The sequence below is a fragment of the Lepisosteus oculatus genome, chromosome 14, assembly GCF_040954835.1.
Source record: "Lepisosteus oculatus isolate fLepOcu1 chromosome 14, fLepOcu1.hap2, whole genome shotgun sequence".
Lineage (NCBI taxonomy): Eukaryota > Metazoa > Chordata > Actinopteri > Semionotiformes > Lepisosteidae > Lepisosteus > Lepisosteus oculatus.
This window is the reverse complement of record NC_090709.1, coordinates 4,402,204-4,427,652: the sequence shown is the minus strand read 5'-3', so window position 1 is coordinate 4,427,652 and position 25,449 is coordinate 4,402,204. Positions and strand designations below refer to the sequence as shown.

The window sequence follows — 25,449 nt, the reverse complement described above, 5'->3', positions numbered from 1 at the left end:
CCGCGTCTTAGTGATCCCCAGGCGCTGGCACACTCTGGCGAAGACCTGGGACTCGAAGTTACCCCCACCCGCTCCATAGGAGCCCCCACCTGGTGTTGTTGGAGGGGGGCCCGGGAGCACTCAGAGGGACCCTTCTGCGCCACGCACACCACACACGTTTGGCAGTACCGCTCCACGTCCCAGTGGCAAAGACCCCAATAAAAATGGCCTCGGAGGCGCTGCAGGGTTTTTTTACCGCCAAAGTGCCCCACGCCTGGCTGGCCATGCCGTGCTCGGAGCACCGCCCCGCGGAGCGACCGAGGCACCACCCGCTGCCACCGTACCTAGCCACTGGAGGGTACCCGCCACCCCCGGCGCAGCACCCCATCCTTTACCTCCAAGGCCTCCCACAGGGCGCAGAGGGCCTTGACGGACTTTGGGTGCGGGGCGAGCTCCTCTCGCGTAGGCCGCACTCCTGCTGCCCTCCAGCGGAGCACCGGCCCAACGTCAGGATCAGCTGCCTGACACTGCGCCAGGTCTGGCAGGCCCACCCCCGGCAGGCCCACCCCCAGCGGCCCCTCCCGGGCCGTGGCCGCGGTGCGGACAGCCTCCTCACGCTGCTCCCGCCGGGCGCAGTGGTGGCAGTCCGTGGCCTCGCAGGGGCGCCGCGAGAGAGCGTCGGCATTGAGATGGCGAGACCCCGCACGGTGCACTACAGTGAAGTCGTACTCCTGCAGGATCTCTATCCATCGCGCCATCTGCCCCTCTGGCTCCTTAAAGTGGAGCTATCAGGTGAGGGATGCATGGTCGGTCCTCAACCGGAATCGGGTCCCGAACAGGTACGGCCTGAAGTGGTGGACCGCCGCCATCACCGCCAGCAGCTCGCGACGGGTCATGCAGTAGTTCCGCTCAGGCCTAGTCAAAGCCCGACTATAGTAGGCCACTAACCGCTCCCCATCCGGCCCCTCCTGCGCCAACACCGCACCCACCTCCGAGACACTCGCGTCGGTATCTAGGATATACTGTAACCACGGATCGAGGTAGTCTAGCACGGGGGCCCCCTCCAGAGCTTCACGTAACCGACCGAAAGCCGTCTCGCAGCCCGAGTCCAATTCGAAACGGCGGCCCTTGTCGGTGAGGCAGTGCAGTGGGGGAGAGATGCTGGCAAAGTCCCGGACGAACCTCCGATAATACAACGCCAACCCCAGAATGCAGCTCTGCGACGGTGCGGGGAGTCAGCCATCCCCTCACTGCAGCAACCTTACCTGGGTCTGTAGCCACCCCTCGCGGTCCAACAACATGTCCAACAACCCAGGAAAGTCCCCTCCCGCAGCAGGAGCTCTCACTTGTGGGCGTTGAGCCTCAGGACAGCACAGCAGATGCAGGCCAGCACCGCCTGGAGGTTCGTCAAGGCCTAGTCGAAACCCCGGGCATGAACCAGCAGGTCGTCCAGATACAGCACACACTGGTTCCGCGGGACCAATGCCAGCACCCTCTCCATCAGCCTCTCGAAAGTCGCCAGGGCATTGCACAGGCCAAAGGGCATGACAGTAAACTGCCAGAGGCCCTGGCCGATGGAAAAGGCCGTCTTCGGTCGAGCATCGGGAGCGAGCGGTACCTGCCAGTAGCTGCAGCGGAGGTCAAAGGAGCTGAAGCAGGTCGACCCTGTGATGTAGTCCAAGGCATCGTCTATCCTCGGCAGGGGGTAGGAATCTTTCCAGGTGACCTCATTCAGCTTGCGGTAGTTCACGCAGAACCTCCACGAGCCGTCTTTTTTTCAGTATAGCTGGCGCCGACCACAGGCTCGCGGAGGGCTCAATCACCCCCACTGCGGCCATCTCTCAGATTTTTTCCTCAGCGGGAGTATGCTTGGCATGAGCCATGTGTCCCGGTGGGATGCAGATGGGCCTAGCGTCGCCAATGTTGATGTCGTGTTGGACCAGGGCGGTGCGGGTGCAGTCGTCATCCCTTGCCGCAAAGAGGTCCTCGTTTTGGGTGAGTAGTTCCTGGAGCCACTGCCACTGGTCCCAATCGAGGCCCTCACAGCTTCACTGGTAGAGGTCCTCAATGGCGCGCCTCACTTCCACGCAATGCTCGGCCCCCGCCACCGCCACCGCCGCCTTGTCAGGCCCCCCGGGTGATTCAGGGGCTGGATCCGGCACACTCACTCCCCGGCTCGCAGGCCCGGTCTGCCCCGGCAACTGCCACCGCCACTGCCTTTTATTCCCCAGGCTCCGGCAAGCCCGCGTCCCTCGGCCTTCGCCGGGCCTGCCCTCCACCAGGTGAAGTCGCTCTCCCTGCCACACCAACTCCTGCCAGTCCAAGTCCAAACTGGCCCCCACTCGCTGCAGTAGGTCCAGCCCCAGAATGCAGTCCTCCTGGATGGGTGCGAGGTAGCAGGCGCACCGTCGCTGTACCCAGACGGAAGGCAAGCACCTGTTTCCCTGTTTCGGCACGGCTCCTCGGGTAAGAGGGCCTTGAGAAAGGCCTGAAGAGCCATCTCCCGCTGCGCCTCCCGGGGGAAAGCCGGGTATCCTCGGCGGGCGAGGAACATGACATCAGTGGCGACCGGGCCCAGCCGGAGAGCTGCTGCCAGCGCCGTGTATTCACCTTAGTCCTCCTCTGGGACATCCAGGAGAACCTGGCAGGCCACTCTTTACAGCGCCGCTGCCAGGTGGCCGGCCATCTCTGCCCGGTTCTGACACCAATGTAACATTTTTCAGGTTCCCTCAGGACAAAGGACAAGTGGAGACATGATAGTAAACCAAGCGACGGCTTTATTCTCCAAACAAAACCACACAAAAACCAAACACAGGCTATACACACATGAGGAAACCGACAGAACACTTACACATGGCTAGGGTGGTAACTCGTTAACTTCGGGCTATACACTTATAGAGCTATACAGGACACTAAAACTACTATCACAATATTTACATATGCAGATACATATCATCGTGCTGACCCTCAGACTCCCCCCGGCTACAACTCCCAGCCTGCTTTGCGGTACTATGAGCACCTAGGTGCACTTCCTCCTCACCACTGGGCGAGGGCGTTAAGGTATTATGCTATTGGCTTGTTTGTTTATTACCAAATAGATTCACCGCTGTAAAAGTAAACTTTATAGTTGTGTTCAGAGGCTATTGGGAATCTTTTCATTTGCAACGTTTTTTAGGAACACGTATTTTCTTTGTGGCAATGTACACTTTGTAGTGTTAAACGGGGACTGCTGCCCCAGTGTCTCCAACCAGTTATTAAATCTCCGTCTCAGAAGAAATTATTGAGGGTACTGCAAAATGTGAGAAATTCCAAGACCTTCACGAATTCGTGAATGTTGTGCAAGTCCTGTATGGTCGCCATGTTTGTGGAGATCAGCGCAAGGCTGCTCTCATCACGGGTGAGAGCTCGCGAGAATTGTGATGTAGGGGCTGCCCTTCCTGCTGGGGTCAGTTGTAATGAACTAAAAGCAGCACCCCAAACTGGAATTCAGCCTTAAGACCAGAAGCAACAAACGTGGCCGCTGAAGTTAGCCCCATGTTTAACTTGAATTGCCTTTAGTGTTGACAGCATGAAGTCTGCAGAATAATTTCTTGCTTAGAATGTTTTTTGTTTCCATTTACAATGATTTTTTTTTTCCTTTTGTCTGTTTGCATATCATACATCAGCTCCACTGTTATACTCCTGTTTTTTTAAATTATTTCATATATTTTCTCCTGTGATTCTTCATATTTCTTCATTAATTATGGGTTTTCTTATCCATTCAGCCCTGTTTGCTGGGTTGTTAGATGGTCTAATTTCCAGTTTCATCTCCTATGTGTTCCGATCATTTGATCGCAGCTCGTCTGAAAAAGGTCTTTACACCCTGTATCATTCACACCACACAGTGTTGCAGACAGTAGCTGCGGTCACCCACTTTATCTGTCTCTGGAGCTATAATCGAGAGCATTATCAGATATGGTATTTCAGTGTGGTTCGGTCATCTATCAGTTCATTTTAAATGGCAAATGACCCGCCTCATCCAGACAGCTTTCAAGGTCAAGGGAGTGAAACAGCAGCCCTCCCCACAGCCCATCTTTGAAAAATCCCTAATCAGACAGGCAGGAACAATATCAGATCCTTCCCACATCCTCAACCCTGAATACCAACTTATTCCTTCTGGCAAACGTTTCAGGGTTCCCAAAGGTAAGTGAAACGGATACAAACATTCCTTTGTTCCACTATGCATTACAGCTGTCAACACAATAATGTCAAGGATAAACGATTTTGACTCTTACAACCCACCTGAGTGCAATATGTTTTTGCGATGTGTTATAAATGTTCCATGTTATGTGTTCTACTGTACATGTGCAATAGAATGATGTGCAGTGTTTTTGTTATTTTTTGTAATAGTGTAATGTGCAATTATTATATTTTCTTCTCTCTTTTTGTACATGCTATTTAAATGTACAGGAGTGCTGGGTGTCCATAAAAAAATCCCTCAGGGGACAATAAAAGTCTTATCTCTTTGCTGGATTTTTTATTTGGCCCATCTGTTGAGAGAATTGAAGTGTGAAAGAGCGTGAGGTGTTAAAGTAGCTCCTGTCAGCTTTATTATATTGCTGTTGCTTTGTTTGAATATACTGTTATCTGTTGTGGGAATTAAAAAAAAATCATCTGTGTTAGTGTGGGCGTTGCTCTGTAAATGGCTGACTTGGCTTTTAACTCATCATTCTGTATGGTACAAAACAGAGCAGAAGATAGATAAGACTTTATTGATCCTGAAGGGAAATTGATGTGTTACAGCAGTCCAAGACAAGCAAAAAAAAAACAGACACCAGAATAGACGAAAAATTAAGATGCGTACAGCAATACAAAATAAATATAAAAAAATCAATTAAATAGAAATATAAAAGACTCTTTTCACAGGTCCCAGGCTCTTACACAGTCGGGTCTCTCTGGGGGTCGGCATTTATTTGAACATCTCTCCAGGCTCCGTTCTTGCGCCTGTGTCTTCTGTAAGTCTCTCTTTCAGCGAACTCAGAGCAAGAGCTGCTGCCCTCTAGTGGTTACTGAAGTAGGGGGACGAACTGACATCACCTCTTCATGTGGTTTAAGCAGCTGGAGTCACATTAGAACGTCCCCAGATAGGGTGGACATAATATGGTCACTACTGTCATGAGTCTGTTATGCAGCTGTCGCTGGGTAAATTGTAATATTTAACTGAAACTGCTTTCCAGTGAACATTAATACATGCGTGAACTAATACGAATGTCATTTAGTAATGGCGAACTTCAATGTCTGTCTTTGTTCGGGCGTGGTGTGTGAGAGTGGGTTTTCAGAGATCGTGGGGAGCAGAGTGATCTGAAATGAAGGAAAGGCACGTTTAACTGGGGTGTAAACCTGAAATGTGTTCGGTCACCTCTGAGTGTCAGTTGAATAGATGTGTTGTCTTTTGTTATTTGGATGGGACTCCACCCTCTTGGCTCTCAGGGTAAAGCAGGGATATGGAGAAAAGGTTGTTTAGTCAAATGGAAGGGTACGTTTCTGGAGAGAAGCCAGGGTCTCGGCTTCCACCACAGGGCTGGGCGGCTTGTTCCACACCCCTGCCCCCCTCTGTGTACAGAAGACCCTCCTGTCCTGACTGGAGAAGCTCACCCAGCTGTGTCCGGAGAGAAGCGAAGGAATAAGCTTCAACAACACGGCTGGGCAGCTTGTTCCCCAACCCCACCACCCTCTGTGTACAGAAGAGCTTCCTGTCCTGACTGGAGGAGCTCACCTAGCTGTGTCTGGAGAGAAGCCTTGGTATCGGCTTAAACCACAGGGCTGGGCAGCTTGTATCACAGACGGCAAAGGAATCAGACTGCTCCCATCGAGACCATTTTATTGTGTAGTTCAATTATTTCATGCAATACAGATGGGGATCAGGCACATGAATTACACCGTGTGTGGGGGATCCCAAGTATGACATTGTGGAGCTATGTGACAGTCGCCCCCCTCACTTAAGCTGTCCAAATTCCATTAATGAACACAGTCAAAAAGGTGCATTTGAAATGTTCTGCAGTCACACTAGAAACATGGACATAACCAAACCCCCCTGCTGTAGACCAGCAACACCCTAGCCTTGATCCTAGTCTGCATGATAACTCCTCACCAGAACCCCAGGAGCAGGGAAAAGTGACTACCATCCCCCATGACATCATAAATCACCACATGACATCATCAAGAAACTAGACAGATGGCCAAGCAGGGACCCCATTATAATGCAGGAAGCGCAGAGGCCGTGAGAGAGCTCTTCCCGGCCCTCTTCCTCCTGCCTCAGACTCCGATGGCCATGTCCTGGGAGAGGCTCTTTCAGGGCCCGGTCGTACTCCCTCTGCAGCTGCTCCGCAGACAGACTGGAGGGGCGCAGGGCCAGGAAGCTGTAGGCGTCTTCGCAGTGAGAGAACTTCTCCCCCACACTGGAGCAGCAGGCACACAGCACCTGGAAGGACTGGAGTGTGCATGTGCGTGTGCGTGCGCGCAGATCAATTGTGTGTATGTGTTGCATTGATGTACACAGTACAAATGTGTAGTGTGTATACAGTATAGTTGGGTGTAGAGTGTGGTTGTGTGTATTGTGTATACAGATCAGTGTTGTGTAAAGTGTGTATGCGTTGATGTATGTAGTACGAATGTGCATGCATGTGTAGTGTGTCGTTGTGTGTATTGTGAATACAGATCAGTTGTGTGTACAGTGTGTGTATGCGTTGCGACGATGTGTACAGTATCAATGTGTGTGTGTGTAGTGTGTATGCGTTGTGTTGATGGATATAGTACGAATGTGTGTGCATGTGTAGTGTGTATACAGTATAGTAGGGTGTAGAGTGCGATTGTATCAGATCAGTTGAGTGTATGCATTGTGTTGGTGTGTACGGTGCCGTTGTAGTCAGAATGTGTGTAGTGTGCATTTGTGCACAGTGTGTAGATGTGTGGAGAAAAATGGCAGTTATTAACTCTAAAATGAATGACTGTCCTAAAATATCGTAGTTTCCTTATTTCCAGCTACTGTAGACAGCTACCCGTCTGACTGACGGAGGCTCCCACTGAAATTCGGGAGAGAAAATCACACCACCGATCTGCCCCTCCACCCACCTGCTCCGCCTCATCCAGGCTCTTCAGGTACTCCTCCTTGAAGTCCTGGATGTAATCCAGGAAGCTCTCTCCCGCCTCGGTCTTCTGCCCCAGGCTGGCGATGGCCACCCGAGCCGTGTCGCAGAAGTTGTGCAGCCTCAGCAGGATCTGCTGGACACGGGACAGGCAGCGCTGCACCTCCTGCAGCTGCTTGGGCTTCCCGAGCTTCCCTGAGGGAGAGGGAGAGAGGGAGACGGGTGGGCAGCAAGCAACAGGCACAAGGCAGGGTTCACCCTGGACAGGACAGCAGTCCATCACAGGACACACACACACACACACACACACACACACACACACACATAAACACACAAACACACAAACACACAAACACACGCTGGACAGGACACCAGTCCATCACAGGACACACACACACCCTGGACAGGACGCCAGTCCATCACAGGACACCAGTCCATCACAGGACACACACACACCCTGGACAGGACGCCAGTCCATCACAGGACACACACACACACTCACACACCCTGGACAGGACACCAGTCCATCACAGGACACACACACGCTTGACAGGACACCAGTCCATCACAGGACACACACACAGACACACACACACCCTGGACAGGACACCAGTCCAGGACCAGGCATGGACACCCCCCTCAATCGGCACGCTTACCTATTTCCACCAGCACCTGGGAGTAGACGGCCTGCATGCGGTTCAGCTCGGCCGCATTGTCCCAGATCTCCCGGGTGAGGCAGTTGTCCTGCCCATAGAGGTGGCGCAGCTCGCCCTCCAGGGCGCTCAGCCGGGCGTTGTTGCTCTTGTCGCTGTAGGCCCAGCAGCCGCCCTGGCGCCGCCTCTTCTCCGCCAGCTTGTCCTGGATCTGCCGGCCCACCCGGGCTTTTACCTCGTTCAGGCGGGCCAGCCGGTCCTTCAGGGCGTGGGCCTGTGCCCGCAGCGCCTCTGCCTCCTGCGTCTTCTTCTCCCTCTCCTGCTGCTCGCTCTCGCGGACCGCCTTCACATCGCTGCAGGTGCCGGCCACGCTGCCGTTCAGGCTCTCGTACCTGCGGTCGAGAGAGAGAGAACAGGCAGGAGGAACTGAGTCTCTTTAGTCTGAAGGGTGTGTCCCACACCGTCCTGCTGGAGGAACTGAGTCTCTTTAGTCTGAAGGGAGTGTAAAACTATCTGAAAGCGTTTGAAAGCGGAGAACAGAAAACACCTCTTTGCACAAAGTGTGGTGGGGGTGTGGAACAACCTGCCCAGCTCTGTGGTTGAAAACTGGCTACTTTCACACCATTGCAGCCTCGGATCCATTAACCATTAAAACAGGCTAGACCGGTTAGAAATGAAAAAGAGGACTTGGCCCTTCTTATGTTCTCACGACAGAGAAAAACAAGTGCCTTGGGAGGTGTTCAGTTCAACCCTTCCATCTTGAGGCTGACTGAACTCCGATTAAAATGATGAGAATGATATTTAACCCCCTTCCCCAAGAGAGCATCAACAGACCCAGCAGTCGCAGCTGGAATTCCCCAGAGAAAATAAAAATGCGTACTTTTCCACGACGTCCTGCACGTCGGAGCACATCTTCTGGATCAGGGTCTTGGACAGCTCCAGGCTGACCCGGGCCGACTGCATTTGCTGGTCCCTCACCGCCTGCCGAATTGCTGGGAACACCCGTTTCATGATGTCGGTCCCCACGTTGGCACACTTCGGGGGGGGGGGAAGAACCGGAAATGAGAGAGAAAGGTAAAGTTACCTGTTCCCTACCCCCACCACCCTCTATGTACAGAAGAGCCTCCTGTCCTGACTGGAGGAGCTCACCCAGCTGTGTCTGGAGAGGAGCCAGGGCATCGGCTTCAACCACATGGACTGGGCAGCTTGTTCCACACCCCATCCTTTGTGTACAGACGTGCTGCCCCCCCCCCCCATCAGTTTTAAATACACTTCCAGGCAGTGGTCCACTACACGAGCATCACTATTAGTGCTGATGGGCCAGCAATAATGATATTTAAAGGGCGCGTTGCCTACCTGTAAAAACGCAGCCGCTGTGGAGATGCACAACTTGCGCGACTCCGTCTCCCGCTGGTGGACTTTGGTCTCCAGATCCGGGTACTGGCAGAGGCTGAAGTAGGACACCTTGAACAGCATGGCCGCCTTCTGCACCACGGAGACCAGCTCCTGGAGCTGGATCACCGACTGCACCGCATGGAAACCGGCCTGGACTGCGCCCGCACGCAGGCGGAGAGAGAGAGAGAGAAACCGGACAGGAGGCCGCGTTAAAATCCGCCGCGAGCTGGCGAAAACAGCCCGGCAGACGGATAAGACTGGAGGGGAGGAGAGCGTTCAAATGCAGCTGCCTCGGCCGCTGCAGGAAAAGCTCGTCCCAGCAACAGGGAGGAAAGAGCCGGGAGTTTGCGCCATTCCCAAAGGGGGAACCACAGCGCTGTTTTCACTTAAATCCAAAACTAAAAATTAATTTTCTAGAACATCGATGAGGAAATGGTGGTAAAGGAGATCTAATAAGCGGGTCTTTTAGTAGTAACGAGTAACTTTTTTTACTAGTTATTTGAGGACGCCTCATTGTTGAAGAGGGCCGAGAGGCTGATAATTTGGCTCTTTTCCGCCAGAGGGCGCCCCAAGTCCTATCAGACTTCCATCAGGTCTACGCGTTCCCACACTTGAAGCCATTTGGACATAAGGAAGAGATTCCCGAGGATAATATAACCACCCGCGGCTGTTTTGGGGGGCATTCATCTTCGATTTTGTAAATTAGATCTCACTTGACGCTGCTCAAGAACGTCATCCTTGATTTTCTCAGACTTCCGTCCTTATAACGGGATGAGAAGTTCCTTCGTTTAACAGCGTCTGATCTTTAAGCCGACTTGTCACATGGCATGCAGTCGGTGATCCTTTTTTCGACCTCGGAGGTACCAACACACCTACCTTTGTTCTCCGCCATTTTTGTTGCTGATCTTCTTTACTTCTGGAAAAGAGGGAGACGAAGATCAAAATGTTTTTTTTTTAAATAGCTTTGTTTCTCCCTCCCTCGTCTTTAAAAAAAATCTGTGGTCAGTATCTGCTCTTCCTTTCCCTGCATCTCTGTCACCCTAAGCGTCACCCAGGCAGGGCTCCACACTGGTGGGGGGTGGAGGGGATCCCCGTGACCCGGAGAGAGCTGGAGAGTCCGGAAAGGCGCTATATAGGTGTAAGGGGGTTGAATAATATGACCTGTACCCCCCTTTTGGGTAAGAGGAAACTTTTTCCAGGGTCCTTCATTATAGGGGCAGCTCCAGCGTGCGTGTTTGCTTCTTCGCTGGCGAGTAGAGGGTCACTGGTGTGTTTCTGCCGGTGCCTCGCTGTATCTAATGAATTAATTCCTTATATACAAAGGGGCGGAGCGCGGAGCAGTGACTCTGTGCCTCAGGGTCTGCCGGTTCCAATCCCGGGGCCGGCAGAGGAAGCCCTTCACCCCAACTGTTCCAGAGGTGCTGTATAAATGGCCGACCCTGCGCTCTGACCCCCAGCTCCCTGTCGGAGAGCAAGCTGGGGTCTGTGAAAAGACACATTCCTCATGCAAGAAATTGTATAGGGCTAGTTAAAGTAATCTCATCTTATTTTATAGCTGCTGCCTCTACCGCGTTTGCTAGGGATTGGAGTGAAGTTGCAAATTCTTACTGAATGACAGTTCTAGTGCTCTTCACGCGAGACAGGGGAACCCGAAAGAAAGCCACGCGCGTGTCCCTTTTTAATCCTTATTGCGTTACGCATCGGTCATTAAAACCCCCCACAGACGCAGATTTGAACCTTTCTGATTGGAACAGGAACCCCGAGACACCCACAGTCCTGCACCGTGAAAGAGTGCGGCGGGGATTCATTCCACGCAGAAAAGCAGAAACGGACACACACCCTGGGTTTTTTTTTCCGTCCACGTTTCGGCGTGGAATTACGCCTGCTTAACACACACACAGGACAGGACACCAGTCCATCACAGGACACACACACACACAGGACAGGACACCAGTCCATCACAGGACACACACACACTGGACAGGACACCAGTCCATCACAGTTCACACACACACACTCCATGCTCGCGTAGGATCGGCGCAACCGGGGTAAAGTTAGCTTGAAGTTCGAAAACGATTTTGGCACGCCTGTAGCGCTTTCACGAAATCTCTTAGAGTTACAAAAACACTTGCTTTGTGTATAAAATACATTGTGGATGATTTCTCAGCCTTTACTTTTTCGTTTTTATGACATTTTTTTGACCAAGCACGAATATGCTTTTGTCCATATCTCCGCAATGGAAGCACAGAACGCCTTCAAACCAAAAGCATTTTAAAGACCACGACTTGTGGATATTTCCACAGCCTTTACATCAATCTATCGGTGAGCTAATTATCTTTTTTTAAACCTCCGGTTTTTCATCGATGCGTAATTACACACGAACTGGAACCCGGGGGACCGCTGTGTGCACACGTTCACAAAGCGAGAAATACTGTTCAATACGGCTTCATGCGAAAAACCCGTATATGACCATAGGAAGCAGAACAGCGCGGTCTCCAATTACCCAGACTGTAAGCACGGGAATAAAGCTTTGTTTGATTTCTGAAACCCTTCCTTTACGTCCTGTTTTCATTCAGGTAAGGGTCAACTATATTGAAAATACTACTGACAGCAGGAAGATTAAAATATTCTTTACTCAGCAGCTTATTAAAAACAGCTCCCATGATGTTCAAACCGATTTTTTACACAGAACACTGACACAGCTTTGTGTTCTGAATCTCTTTTTCTCTTGCTTTTATTTAATGTGGCACAATGCACTGGGATAGGGGTATTCTGTTCACAAACCAATAGCATTTAAACCACAGCACCCACAATGCTGCAGGTAAGTGTTTTGCACACTAAGCAGGTCATCTGACTATTCCCAGCTTTGTTTTGGGTTATGGAACCTTTATTTTTTTATGATTTTCTGAAGATAACACTACAGGTGGGATGGGTGGGTCGTTTTCATGGCTCAATAGCATTTCAAATACAGCACCCACTCTGCTGAAACCAAGTGTTTTACACACCAGACAGGCCCCCGGACCTCGTACAACCTTGCTGTGGCTGTGGCCCCTTTCTTTAATTTTTTATGATTTTCTGAAGATTACACTACAGGTAATACACTGGGACGGGTGGGTCGTCTTCATGGCTCAATAGCATTTCAAATACAGCACCCACTCTGCTGAAACCAAGTGTTTTACACACCAGACAGGCCCCAGAACCTCGTACAACCTTGCTGTGGCTGTGGCCCCTTTCTTTATTTTTTAATGAGTTTCTGAAGATAACACTACAGGTAATACACTGGGACGGGTGGGTCGTCTTCATGGCTCAATAGCATTTCAAATACAGCACCCACTCTGCTGAAACCAAGTGTTTTACACACCAGACAGGCCCCCGGACCTCGTACAACCTTGCTGTGGCTGTGGCCCCTTTCTTTAATTTTTTATGATTTTCTGAAGATTACACTACAGGTAATACACTGGGACGGGTGGGTCGTCTTCATGGCTCAATAGCATTTCAAATACAGCACCCACTCTGCTGAAACCAAGTGTTTTACACACCAGACAGGCCCCAGAACCTCGTACAACCTTGCTGTGGCTGTGGCCCCTTTCTTTATTTTTTAATGAGTTTCTGAAGATAACACTACAGGTAATACACTGGGACGGGTGGGTCGTCTTCATGGCTCAATAGCATTTCAAATACAGCACCCACTCTGCTGAAACCAAGTGTTTTACACACCAGACAGGCCCCAGAACCTCGTACAACCTTGCTGTGGCTGTGGCCCCTTTCTTTATTTTTTAATGAGTTTCTGAAGATAACACTACAGGTAATACACTGGGACGGGTGGGTCGTCTTCATGGCTCAATAGCATTTCAAATACAGCACCCACTCTGCTGAAACCAAGTGTTTTACACACCAGACAGGCCCCCGGACCTCGTACAACCTTGCTGTGGCTGTGGCCCCTTTCTTTAATTTTTTATGATTTTCTGAAGATTACACTACAGGTAATACACTGGGACGGGTGGGTCGTCTTCATGGCTCAATAGCATTTCAAATACAGCACCCACACTGCTGAAACCAAGTGTTTTACACACCAGACAGGCCCCCTAACTTTATATAACCTTGCTGTGGCTGTGGCCCCTTTCTTTAATTTTTTATGATTTTTTGAAGATAACACTACAGGTAATACACTGGGATAGGTGGGTCGTCTTCATGGCTCAATAGCATTTCAAATACAACAGCCACACTGCTGAAACCAGGTGTTTTACACACCAGACAGCCCCCAGAACCTTATACAACCTTGCTGTGGTTGTGGCCCCTTTCTTTATTTTTTTATGAGTTTTTCAATATGGCACCATTAGACAGGCGGTACATGGGGATAGTACATCGTGCTCTTCACGAGTCAAAAGCTCTTCAAGCACAACAGCCACAGTGCTGCAACCAGGTGTTTTACACACCAGACAGCTCCCCTAACCTTATACAACCTCGCTTTGAGTTGTTTAACATTTCTTTCAAATCACTTGGGTTCATCAATCATTTGATCATTTTTCAGCGTGGAATAAACCTATTACTTGTTCCTTGGAGATTACCATCTGCTGATAAGATATGATCGCTATATTGACCATATACAATTTCTTGCATAAGGAATTCATATTTTGCATACACCGATCCCCCCGGAGTCCCAAGTGATTCTGGTTTTGGAAAGCTAAAGGACAATGAGCTTCACGATACCAGGGGGACAGTGGGTGGTCAAGTCTCCCCTAAACAATGGATCTTGTCAGATTATGATGTCAGTGCATTTAATAAATGTTGTTGAACTCTCTTTAGCCCAAATACAGAGGAGCCCAGACCCAGAATGTTACACATACTGACAGAGAGTGATCTCATTATGTGTGTTTGGATTTTAACAACTATTTTTATTGTTTGCTAGAACCAAAACAATCTATGTTAGACATTTTCATCTTCAGCCAAAAATACAAACCTGTGTACGTAGTGTGGTGCAGGTTCTTGTCCCATCCTGCTCTTGGTCCAGGTTGGAGGGTTGCACCGATTCTGAATCTTGTTAGCTGGTATGGATGGGTTTGGGGGTGTTGATACCAGAGTGGTCCAGGAGGGGGATTCAGGTGTCTCGGGAGCATTCTTGTTTTTCTATGAGTTCAGGTTGATTCTGTTGCTCTGTCATGAATCTCCCTCACGCAGGCAAGCGCTCCCGCATTCCCTCGAGCTCTCCCCATACCAAACGTGCACATGTCAATCAGTCCTCTACTTAAACCCTCATCTGTCCCCCGGTCATTGCTCACAATTGAGATTCTCTCCTGGAGCTTACCTACTAACTACGCCTTTGCCTTACTATGACTTCTCCCCTGGACCTCGACCCCGCTTTTCCGACAACTGCTTTAGCCACTCGATTTTGTACCTTCGCCTGTTTTACGCTTTCTCGGATCCTGACCCCAGCCTGTCTCTTCATTTACGCCTCTGCCTACCGACGCAACTTCTACGCCTTCCCGGACCCTGACCCCTGCCAGTCCCTCGACTACGCCTTCGCCTGTCGATTCTGTGCCTATGCCTGTACTACGCCTTCCCGGACTCGGGCCCCTGCCTGTTTACTCCGACTACGCCTGCGTCTCGCGCCAACCCTACCAAGGGCACCGCATTGGATCCCTATCCTCAGCAGTCAGCCCCTGCGTGACAGGTTCTGAGTGTCTTGGTTACATCCGTTTGTGTGTATAGATGAAAAAGCTATTGAAGAGCACCCCCACACCCCCCACCCGTCTCGGTGGAAGTTGCCATGTTCAAAAAATCCTAAAAAGATAATTAAAGTTGCACACAACAAATCATGTCTGTGTAAGGTCAGGAGGCCTGCCTAGTGAGCACAACACTTGATTATAGTCAAAAAAACAATTAAAAAATAAATAAATGTTCCACAACTCAAAGCGAGGTTGTATAAGGTTAGGGGAAATGTCTGGTGTAAAACACCTGGTTGCAGCACTGTGGCTGTTGTGCTTGAAGAGTTATTGACTCATGAATAGCATCCCCCAATCCCCATGTACCGCCTGTCTAATGGTGCCATATTGAAAAACTAAAATTCTTATTAAAAAAATAAAGAAAGGGGCCACAGCCACAGCAAGGTTGTACGAGGTCCGGGGGCCTGTCTGGTGTGTAAAACACTTGGTTTCAGCAGAGTGGGTGCTGTATTTGAAATGCTATTGAGCCATGAAGACGACCCACCCGTCCCAGTGTATTACCTGTAGTGTAATCTTCAGAAAATCATAAAAAATTAAAGAAAGGGGCCACAGCCACAGCAAGGTTGTACGAGGTCCGGGGGCCTGTCTGGTGTGTAAAACACTTGGTTTCAGCAGAGTGGGTGCTGTATTTGAAATGCTATTGAGCCATGAAGATGACCCACCTGTCCCAGTGTATTACCTGTAGTGTTATCTTCAAAAAATCATAAAAAATTAAAGAAAGGGGCCACAGCCACAGCAAGGTTGTACGAGGTCCGGGGGCCTGTCTGGTGTGTAAAACACTTGGTTTCAGCAGAGTGGGTGCTGTATTTGAAATGCTATTGAGCCATGAAGATGACCCACCTGTCCCAGTGTATTACCTGTAGTGTTATCTTCAAAAAATCATAAAAAATTAAAGAAAGGGGCCACAGCCACAGCAAGGTTATATAAAGTTAGGGGGCCTGTCTGGTGTGTATAACACTTGGTTTCAGCAGTGTGGGTGCTGTATTTGAAATCCTATTGAGCCATGAAGATGACCCACCTGTCCCAGTGTATTACCTGTAGTGTTATCTTCAGAAAATCCTAAAAAATATAAAGAAAGGTTCCACAACCCAAAACAAAGCTGGGAAAAGTCAGAGGACCTGCTTAGTGTGCAAAACACTTGCTGCATTGTGGGTGCTGTGGTTTAAATGCTATTGGTTTGTGAACAGAATACCCCTATCCCAGTGCATTGTGCCATATTAAATAAAAGCATGAGAAAAAGAGATTCAGAATGCAAAGCTGTGTCAGTGTTCTGTGTAAAAAATCGGTTTGAACATCATGGGAGCTGTTTTTAATAAGCTGCTGAGAAAAGAATATTTTAATCTTCTTGCTGTCAGTAGTATTGTGAATATAGTTGACCCTTACCTGAATGAAAACAGGGCGTAAAGGAAGGGTTTCAGAAATCAAACAAAGCTTTATTCCCGTGCTTACAGTCTGGGTAATGGGAGACTGCGCTGTTCTGCTTCCTATGGTCATATACGGGTTTTTCGCATGAAGCCGTATTGAACAGTATTTCTCGCTTTGTGAACGTGTGCACACAGCGGTCCCCCGGGTTTCAGTTCGTGCGTAATTACGCATCGATGAAAAACCGGAGGTTTAAAAAAAGATAATTAGCTGATAGTTTGATGTAAAGGCTGTGGAAATATCCACAAGTCGTGGTCTTTAAAATGCATTTGGTTTGACGGCGTTCTGTGCTTCCATTTCGAAGATATGGACAAAAGAATATTCGTGCATGGTCAAAAAAATGTCATAAAATCGAAAAAGTAAAGGCTGAGAAATCATCCACAATGTATTTTATACACAAAACAAGCATTCTCGCAACTCTAAGAGGTTTCGTGAAAGCGCTACAGGCGTGGTTTTACGTCTCATCAGAAGGACAGTCCAGTGTCCCCATCACTATACTGGGGCATCAGGACCCACACAGACCGCAGGGTGAGCGCCCCCTACTGTCCCCCCTCACACCTCTCCCAGCAGCAGCCTCAGCTTTCCCAGGAGTCTCCCCTCCAGGCACTGGCCAGGCTTACACCTGCTGAGCTCCAGTGGGGGGGGGGGGACTGCCAGCTGGGCGCTGCAGGGTGAGATGGCCGCTGGCCACACCCCCCACCACCCTTTGTGTAAAGAAGCGCCTGCTGTCCAGTTTTAAACCCACTTTCGTGCAGTTTATACCCCAGCCCCGGGTTGTACTTCACCATGAGCAGTATGATACTGGGGAAAAACTGAAACTGGACGCCAGCCAGACAAACTGAATCTTTATTTTTTAGACTGACTTCTGCACTCGCAAATGCTGACTGTTAACATACCCAAATGTGATTTTAAGAAGTTCTCCGATGGCCTGAGGCTATTTGGATGACATTTTGTTGAGATAAAGACGAATGTAATGGAGCAGGGAACAATGATCCGCAGACCTCAATTGAACCGAGCCTATAATATAAATTCAATCAGACTTTCACTCTTTTCCAGGATTCAGCACCATACGTGCTGATGGAGTCTGTGAGCAGAATCTGTGTGTAACCCTGTACCCAGATAGTGGCAGGAGCTGTGAACTCCTGCTGCATTCACATGCTAAGCTCTAAACTTCACGCTGGCTTGAGCACAGATGCTTCTCACTTCCTGTCCCAAATTCCCAAATGGGGAATGTTTAGACTAAACTCCTGACAAGTAAGGAATGTTTTAAGTGCTTTCCGACTCCTGGAGTGTCCTGAGAAAGCTACCTCAAAGACAGGAAGGGGAGGGTGTAGAGAAACGTGTATATATAAGCTGTGTAGAGGCATGTCTCCTCTGAGCTACTAGAACTACTATAGTCCTTCTTGTGGTTCCTTGTATGCCTACCATAAAGCTTGGCTGGACGAACGGACACTTCAGTCTCGAATCTCTTGGTTTCTACAATGCCAGCTGATCTGCTGGAATATCGTCAAGTATAACAGTGGTTAGGATTTATGGTGCGTATTTTAATATCTGCACTTTGTTAAACACAACAATATGATCCTAATAAAGCTTAGAAGATATGGTCTTTTCAGTATTTAGGAGTTAATTGATCTGAGGAGCTCATCAAGCTCTGTCCTGAGAGAAGCCGGGGTTATCGGCTCCCAACAGCATAGCTGGGCGGCTTGTTCCCCACCCCCACCCCCCTCAGTGTAAAGCAGTGTCTCTGTTTCTCAGTTCCATATGCCCTTTCACGGAGCTCCTGTTTCTCTTATCTTTTTCAGACATCCGCTGGGTTGACATTGTCCCCGGGGCCTCAAGGGAAGGCATGCTAAGAGCATGCTGCTAACAGGCCACTGCTGGAGGGGGTGGGAGTGTTGGAGGCCAGAGGCGTGTTCTGGCATGCCCCTTCAATAGCTTCAGATCACTCCAGGTCATCTTACTGTGGCTACTGAGGTGGATACAACCCTCCTGCTCATGTCCTCTGGCGTTCTGTGAGTGTGAGCCCAGCCGTCTCCGTATTGAACACTGTCTCTCTTTCACACGATATGATACTGTACACCAGTTTGGCATTTTGCCATGTTAGTATTAATTTTAAATTATGCCAAAAAAAACTAACTGGATTTTTATTGTGTTCCAGATTCTTGTAAAGCAGAGTTTTTATGATTTATTATTATTTTATTATTGAGCCCACTCCTGAAAGGTAAAAGGACTTATCTTCTGTAGGACTTGTAATCCAAACCTCCAGACATCATGAATGTAGTAGTTGATATCAGTCTGAAGTTGACTCCAGCTGTGGAAATCCTGATATTCGAACATACTGTACACTCATCCCTCAGGAAATGGGGACCTTGCTTACGAGTACTGACTACTCTGTCACTGACAAAACATGATACAAAACATTTTACTGTCAGTGTGGGACACCCCCTTCAGACTAAAGAGATTCAGTTCCTTCAGTCTGTCAGTGTAGGACACCTTCTCTGCACACACACAAACACACACACATACACACACACACAGCAGTCCTTCCAGGTGCTGTGTGCCTGCTGCTCCAGTGTGGGGGAGAAGTTCTCTCACTGCGAAGACGCCTACAGCTTCCTGGCCCTGCGCCCCTCCAATCTGTCTGCGGAGCAGCTGCAGAGGGAGTACGACCGGGCCCTGCAAGAGCTGGACCAGCTGAGCATCTCCCAGGACATGGCCATCGGAGTGTGAGGCAGCCGGCTCCTTCCCCACTCTCCCGGCAGGAGGAAGACAGATAGGTACTTTATTCATCCGGTAAAATTCAGGTGCTACAGCAGCCAGGCACAGTCAACACAGCACAGTACAGATGTAGTAATACAGTAATACAGTAATACAATACAATAACTAAATGAAATGGAATAAAGAATTACAAACAAAACAGAAAGGCACACAAAGCAAAAAAATGAATATACAGAACAAAAGGAAGGTGTAATAGACAGTATAGATATTACAAACTCCCAAGCACATTGCAAAGAGTAGGTAGCTATTGAACAGTTGTGAATAATAAATGAATTGCCCATTCCACTTCCACCTATTGCACTATAAACCAGATGTAGACAGAGCGTCAGTAACACAGAGCATCAGTTGTTACAGAAGAATCAGGTTTCAGGAGTACAGGTATGGTGTTGCAACAGGTCAGTGCCCCTGGCCCTGCCCAGACATACTGACGAATGGCAGAAGGCACAAATGATCTTCTGTAATGGTCCCTGTCGCACCCTGAGTACTGGGAAAAGCTCTTTCACAGCTACAGCGCCTCTGCTGTTTATGCAGGATAGTTAGTCACTTGGCCCTGCTAGGCAGTCTGTTTACTTTATTGATGTTAAACAATCAAGCAGTGTTAAACAACTGGAGGACCTCACCCAGTCTTTTCTCAGGACACAGCTGGACATCGGCTTCAATGATAGGGTTGATCAGCTTGTTCCCCACCCCCACCACTCTCTGTGTAATGAAGAGCCTCCTGGCCTGACTGGAGGAGCTCACCCAGTTGTGTCTGGAGAGAAGCCAGAGTATCGGCTTCAACAACAGGGCTGGGCAGCTTGTTCCCCACCCCCACCACCCTCAGTGTAATGAAGAGCCTCCTGTCCTGGCTGGAGGAGTTCACCCAGCTGTGTCTGGAGAGAAGCCAGGGTATCGGCTTCAACAACCACAGCTGGGCAGCTTGTTCCACACCCCCACCGCCCTCAGTGTAAAGTGGCGTCTCAGTCTCTGAGTTCCAAATGCCCTTTCAAGGAGCTCCTGTCTCTCTGCTCTTTTTCAGACGTCCGCTGGGTTGACTTCGTCCCCGGGCCAGAAGTAAAGACATTTTGAAAGTATAACAGAGGACAGTGCTGGAGGGGATGGGAGTGTAAGAGACTGGGAACATGCTCTGTCAGACCTCTTCGACAACTGTAAATCATTTCCTGCCACAATCGAAGCTCAAGTCTGCACAAGTCTCTGGCACTCTGTAAGTGAGTGAACCTAGTCGATTCTGTCATTAATTTCAACTGGTCAGGACCTGTATTCAAATATTGGGTCTTTTTTTAACATGATTTTAGAACAGGTTTTGTATTTAATTATCCTCCATTTTGGCATGTTTCTTTGAATTTGAAATATGTTTTCATGTTGTACAAAAAAGTAACTGGATTATTTATTGGTCTCAATTCTCATGAGCGAGTTTTGTGTTTTATTTTTTTAGTATTGCACCCACTCCTGAGCAAAGCGTTTATTTTCTGTAGCTTACAGTCGAAAGCTTCAGACATCATGAATCAAATAGGTGATATCATTCCAATGTTGGCACTATGGCTGGAAATCCTGACATTAAAAGTCGGACTAAAGAGACTCCAGCCTGTCAGTGGGGGACCCTCCCTTTAGACTAAAGAGACTCAGTTTCTTCAACCTGTCAGTGTGGGACCCTCCCTTCAGACTAAAGAGACTCAGTTTCCAGCCTGTCAGTGTGGGACACTCCCTTCAAACAAAAGAGACTCAGTCCCTCCAGCTGGCAGTGTGGGACACTCCCTCAGACCCTGACATGTACTCTGTCTGGTTGCTGAAATTGCCGTACATTGCTGTTAACACACATGACTCTGGTGATTTCACTGACACTTCACAGAAAAGGCTCATGTGAGCCCCTGTCCACACAGCTGGGTACATTAGTGAGAGAAACACAGAGGGCTGCTTGTGTCAGAACACTGTAATAGGGTCTGCAGGAATGCCTCCTGGTAGAGGTGTCTGCCGAAGGGTGTGGGGGCGAGCAGTCAAGACCCGGTGCATCGCCCCCTCCACTCAACTGTCCTGCCCCCTCAGTTTTGGACAAAAGGACTTTCACCTACTTAACTCGGGCCCTAAAAAAACAGATGTGCTTTGTCAATGGTCAGATAATGAACACGAACCCCCGAATTCGCAGGTCCTGCATCGGGCTGTCTGATGTGCCAGAAGGGCTATCCGTCCATGAACAGCACCTATTCCATGGTGTCTGCATTCCTGGGTGTCAACATTATTATAAAGCAGCTCGAGAAGGTTTCATCTAGGTAACAGGTAAGGACAGGTAACGAAAAGAGCAGCAAGGCAGCACAACGTTTGAGCCTGAAGAAGGCTCCACGGCCCGAAACGTTGCCTTTCTTTCCTTTGTGGCAGGGAATAAACCCATTACCCGTCCCTTTGCAGCATTATTACGATCTCGAGGGCTCGGGTGGACCGATGCCTTGCAAGAGTTTATCCTAATACTTAAGAGTCATTCTATAACGAGGACCGTAGTTATCGGAGTCTGTGCCTGCTGTTTTCTTAATCTGGAGGGGGGACTCCTGGGACAGCTGAGGCTGCTGCTGGGAGAGGTGTTAGTGGGGCTGCACACTGGTGGGGCTGGAGGGGATCCCCATGACCTGGGAAGAGCTCTGAGTGGAGGGTCCAGCAAGGCGCTATATAAGTGTAAGCAATTATTAATTATTATTATTATACTTCAGGACATACAGCTCCACTTGCCATTATTATTATTATTAACGATTCAGAACGTCGGTGCATTTTGCTACTCCGGGCAATAATAAAAATAATCGCGCGGGCGCTGGTGAACGTGAAACCGGGCTTCGTCGCTCAATGCCAGATGGCTCATCGGTATCTTCGATCACGACCGTCAGGGGCCTGGTTGCGAAATTCTGCTGGGGCAGTCACAGCGGCTCTGTTTCACTCCCCCCCTCCGAATTTCAGACGGCCCCCCCTACAGATTTTTCCCCTGGAGCAGTTTAGTAGGGGCGGGGTTCTGCAGCCCTGCGAGTCTTATATGGTGTTTCTTACCTGTTCGGAGCACTATAAAACAGGCTCAGAGAAGGGCACACTTTCAAAGTCCTCCGGGAAGAGCTGAGAGAGCTTCGTACAGCCGTGAGTCTAAAGGCTTTTTTTATTAATATGCTCTAGGATGCCTTACTATATCCGTTTAGGCTCCGTTGTCCCATCTGCTGCCTTTGCCATGTGCTTTCGATTTGAACCAGTCAGGCTTGCAGTCCTCCTGTCTCTCCTGGTCTTAATGTGGGGGGAGGGGTGTGTGTGTTTTGTCCGCTGGTCAAAGAAAATGATTAGTTGTTAAGAGGAGACCAGATGCTCGTTTTATGAAAATTTGCACACCATTCCAGTGAGCTGTGAGGCCACTAGGAAATACGGCTGAAACTTGTGTAGACTTGAAATCGGTGTGTGCTTTCTCTACTTGATACCTCCCCAGTAGGGTATCTCAAGCAGTTTGTTGGTCTCTCAGCTTGTATTGTAGTTCATCTCAAACGCAGCTGCTCTCCATCGGCGGTGTTCAGCTGGTGTTCTGGCATAGGAGCAGCAGGGGGTGAGAGGGAAATAACTTTATTATTTTCTTGATATTTGCCTTAAAAAACACCCTCTTTCTCTTTGCAGGACAGACGTTTCAGTGCCTAAGGTCCCCCACAAACCTGCTTCAAGATGTCTCAGTGTCCCGGTAAGCGTGTTCTGATCCGTTAACCCGATTCGGATATTGTGATTCTCCAACTTCAGCTGTGGTTTTTGACCCCTTGGTGTCTTATGGAGGTATAATGAGGCTTTAGGATTCACGAGCTGAACCACAGTGAACTGTCTTGATTTCAGTTACTGAAGGTGTTTGCACAAGGCAGATGTGCAGAAAGTTTTACACAGACTCAAGGGCTCAAGGTGTTCATGTTGGACACTCTGGGTTGGGAGGGTTTTGACATGGGGGACGTGGGGGTGAAGAAAATATTTAAAAAGCTTTTTCTTTCCTGAATGTCTCTCTCAGACCTAGTGCCTGCGGATCAGCAGCTGATGAATGACATGGAGATGTTCAGGGATATGGTCCCGGCCGCCGAGAAGACAGCTTTGCTCTTCCACCTGTCCTACCTGTGTCTGGCCACCCACCCTGAGCTGGAGAGGAAACTGAGGCTCAAGGCCACCGAGAGCCAGCAGCTGTTCTCCTCCTCCGAGGTCCTGCTGCTCCAGGTGGGTCTGTGTCTCTGTGTCTCTGTGTGTGTGTGTGTGTGTGTGTGTGTGTGTGTGTGTGTGTGTGTGTGTGTGTGTGTGTGAGAGTACCTGCTGCTCCAGGTGAGTCCGAGTACTTACAGCTCCAGGTTTGCGTGAGTGTGTGTACCTGTTGCTACAGGTGTGTGTGTCTCAGTTGTGTGTGTGTGTGTGGGCACCTGCTGCTACCGGTGTGTGTCTCAGTTGTGTATGTGTGTGCACACATGCTTTGACAGGTGTGTGTGTCTCAGTTGTGTATGTGTCTCAGTTGTGTGTGCAGAAAATTTAATGAAATTTAAAATCTGGAAAAAAAATCCTTTTCAAAGGGTTCTACAAATGAACTTGTATTCCATACATTTAGTTGGGTCTTGGGAGAACCCTGGGAGGCTTCCATAGACTCCTACAAACTCCTACATGGACTTTGCATATTCTCCCTGTGTTCATGCAGGTTTCCTCTGGGTGCTCCAGTTTCCTACCATAGTACAAAATCATACTGGCAGAGGTGCATTTTCCCTAGTGCGTGTGTGCGTGTGTGCGTGTGTGCGTGTGTGTCCTGTGATGGACTAGTGTCCTGTCCTGTCCTGTCCTGTCCATGTAAGTGTGTGTGTCTGTGTGTCCTGTGATGGACTGGTGTCCTGTCCAGGGTGAACCTGCCTTGTGCCTGTTGCTTGCTGGGATAGACCCCAGCTTCCCCCTGTGACCCTGTACTGGAGAAAGCTCTGAGAAAATGGATGGATAGTCTGCTGTAAAATACATCCCAATCCTGAAATCTAGATCCAGGGTGTCTTCCCTGTTGAAATAAAAGCGCTGGAGACTCTTGAGACAGCAGAGGGGTCAGGATTGCGAAACAGAGATAACGGTGCTGGCGCTTGATCTCGCTCGCAGTGCGCCAGTACGGGGACCAACATCGTTGGCACCATGCTGCCGATGATCCGGACGGCTGTGAAGAAGAGGAACGTGGTGCTGGCCAAGAAGCTCCTGGACAAGTAGAAGGGCTGGATCGAGGACATCTGCCACCAAGTGGACCGATCGGTGGAGAAGTAAGACCCCCCCAGAGCTCCGGCTCTGCCATGGGGGAACCCGTCATTGCAATTAGCCAGAGATCCTCATTCCAACCGAGTGGCTTACTCCACCCTCCCACCACCCTTTGTGAAAAGCACTTCCTGTTAGGCTTGAATTATCCGCTCCCATACTGTCTCGTGAGCTGCCGTTTGCTTCATATTAGATAGACTGTCAGCCCAGGGTGCCCGTTATCGTTGTTCTGACACCACTGAATACCTTATTTTACCAACTAGGAGAAAGTACTGCGGGATCCTCTTCTGCTGTTGGCATCAAATGCATGAAAATGCATCAACCCAGTCAAAACTCTTCATCGGTCACCCAGTAACCTCAAGATCACAAACCAGAAGTAGCCCAGGGGATGAGAGGCAGAGTAGTTTATAAGATCACTTTATTAACCCTATACAGTTTCTTGCATTGGGAATTTGTCTTTTCACAGACTCCAGCTTGCTCTCCATGAGCACTACCTGGAGCAGCTGGGGTGCAGGGCCTCGCTTCTCGTCAACGGAGTAGGATTGCCCTACAGTATGCACACATACAGTCCATAGGAGTTCGTATTGGCCCCGTTCTCTCTGGAGGTCGCACAGTACAAAAAGACGGCACAGTGTGCATGGCACGTTACAAAACGGTAAATAACGACAGTCATGACAGCCCACCATCATGCACAACCCAACACCAACAACGGGCAGTGCTGGACAGTAAATGCGCAATAACTTCAGTAATGCCAGCAAGATGAGCAGAGCGCGGAGGCGAGTGGAGTTCAGCAGCTGTAGCGGTGAATCATTCACGCTGCTGCCCTCTGATGGCGAACAGGGGGAGGCTCCTTCCACTGGGTCCCAGGCTGCTTTCAAGCAGCAATAATAATAATAATAATAATTGCTTATGCTTATATAGTGCTTTTCTGGAAAATCGACTGAAAGTGCTTTACAGGTAATGGGGACTCCCCTCCACCACCACCAATGTGCAGCCCCACCTGGATTATACGACAGCAGCCATAGTGCACCAGAACGCTCACCACACATCAGCTATCAGTGAGGAGGAGAGCAGAGGGATGAAGCCAGTTCAGAGAGGGCGACTATTAGGAGGAAATTTGGC

General features: G+C 49.4%; 1 protein-coding gene and 1 pseudogene across 1 annotated transcript; one reads left to right on the top strand and one right to left on the bottom strand.

Annotated features, from left to right (window-relative positions):
- LOC102695046 (zinc finger protein 721-like) overlaps nt 1-25,449 on the top strand; it is a 1,154,024-nt pseudogene that overhangs the window by 1,067,278 nt on the left and 61,297 nt on the right.
- On the bottom strand, nt 1,394-10,068 carry LOC138243321 (uncharacterized). The gene is made up of 9 exons (XM_069198887.1): nt 10,028-10,068; nt 9,113-9,306; nt 8,637-8,791; nt 7,760-8,148; nt 7,090-7,298; nt 6,210-6,448; nt 5,499-5,617; nt 2,386-2,514; nt 1,394-1,749 (listed from the first exon to the last, which is right to left on the bottom strand). Exons 1-9 carry the CDS (start codon nt 10,041-10,043, stop codon nt 1,394-1,396), a joined length of 1,806 nt encoding a protein of 601 aa, XP_069054988.1. The 5' UTR covers nt 10,044-10,068.

Bases quoted from the DNA above. Each gene is read 5' to 3' on its own strand.
- LOC138243321 (XM_069198887.1), bottom strand. The intron at 8,149-8,636 runs GTACGCATTTTT...TCTCGACCGCAG, and splicing joins GTGCAGGACGTCGTGGAAAA to GTACGAGAGCCTGAACGGCA. The intron at 5,618-6,209 runs GTCCCTGCTTGG...CTCCGGACACAG, and splicing joins GCTTCCTGCATTATAATGGG to CTGGGTGAGCTTCTCCAGTC.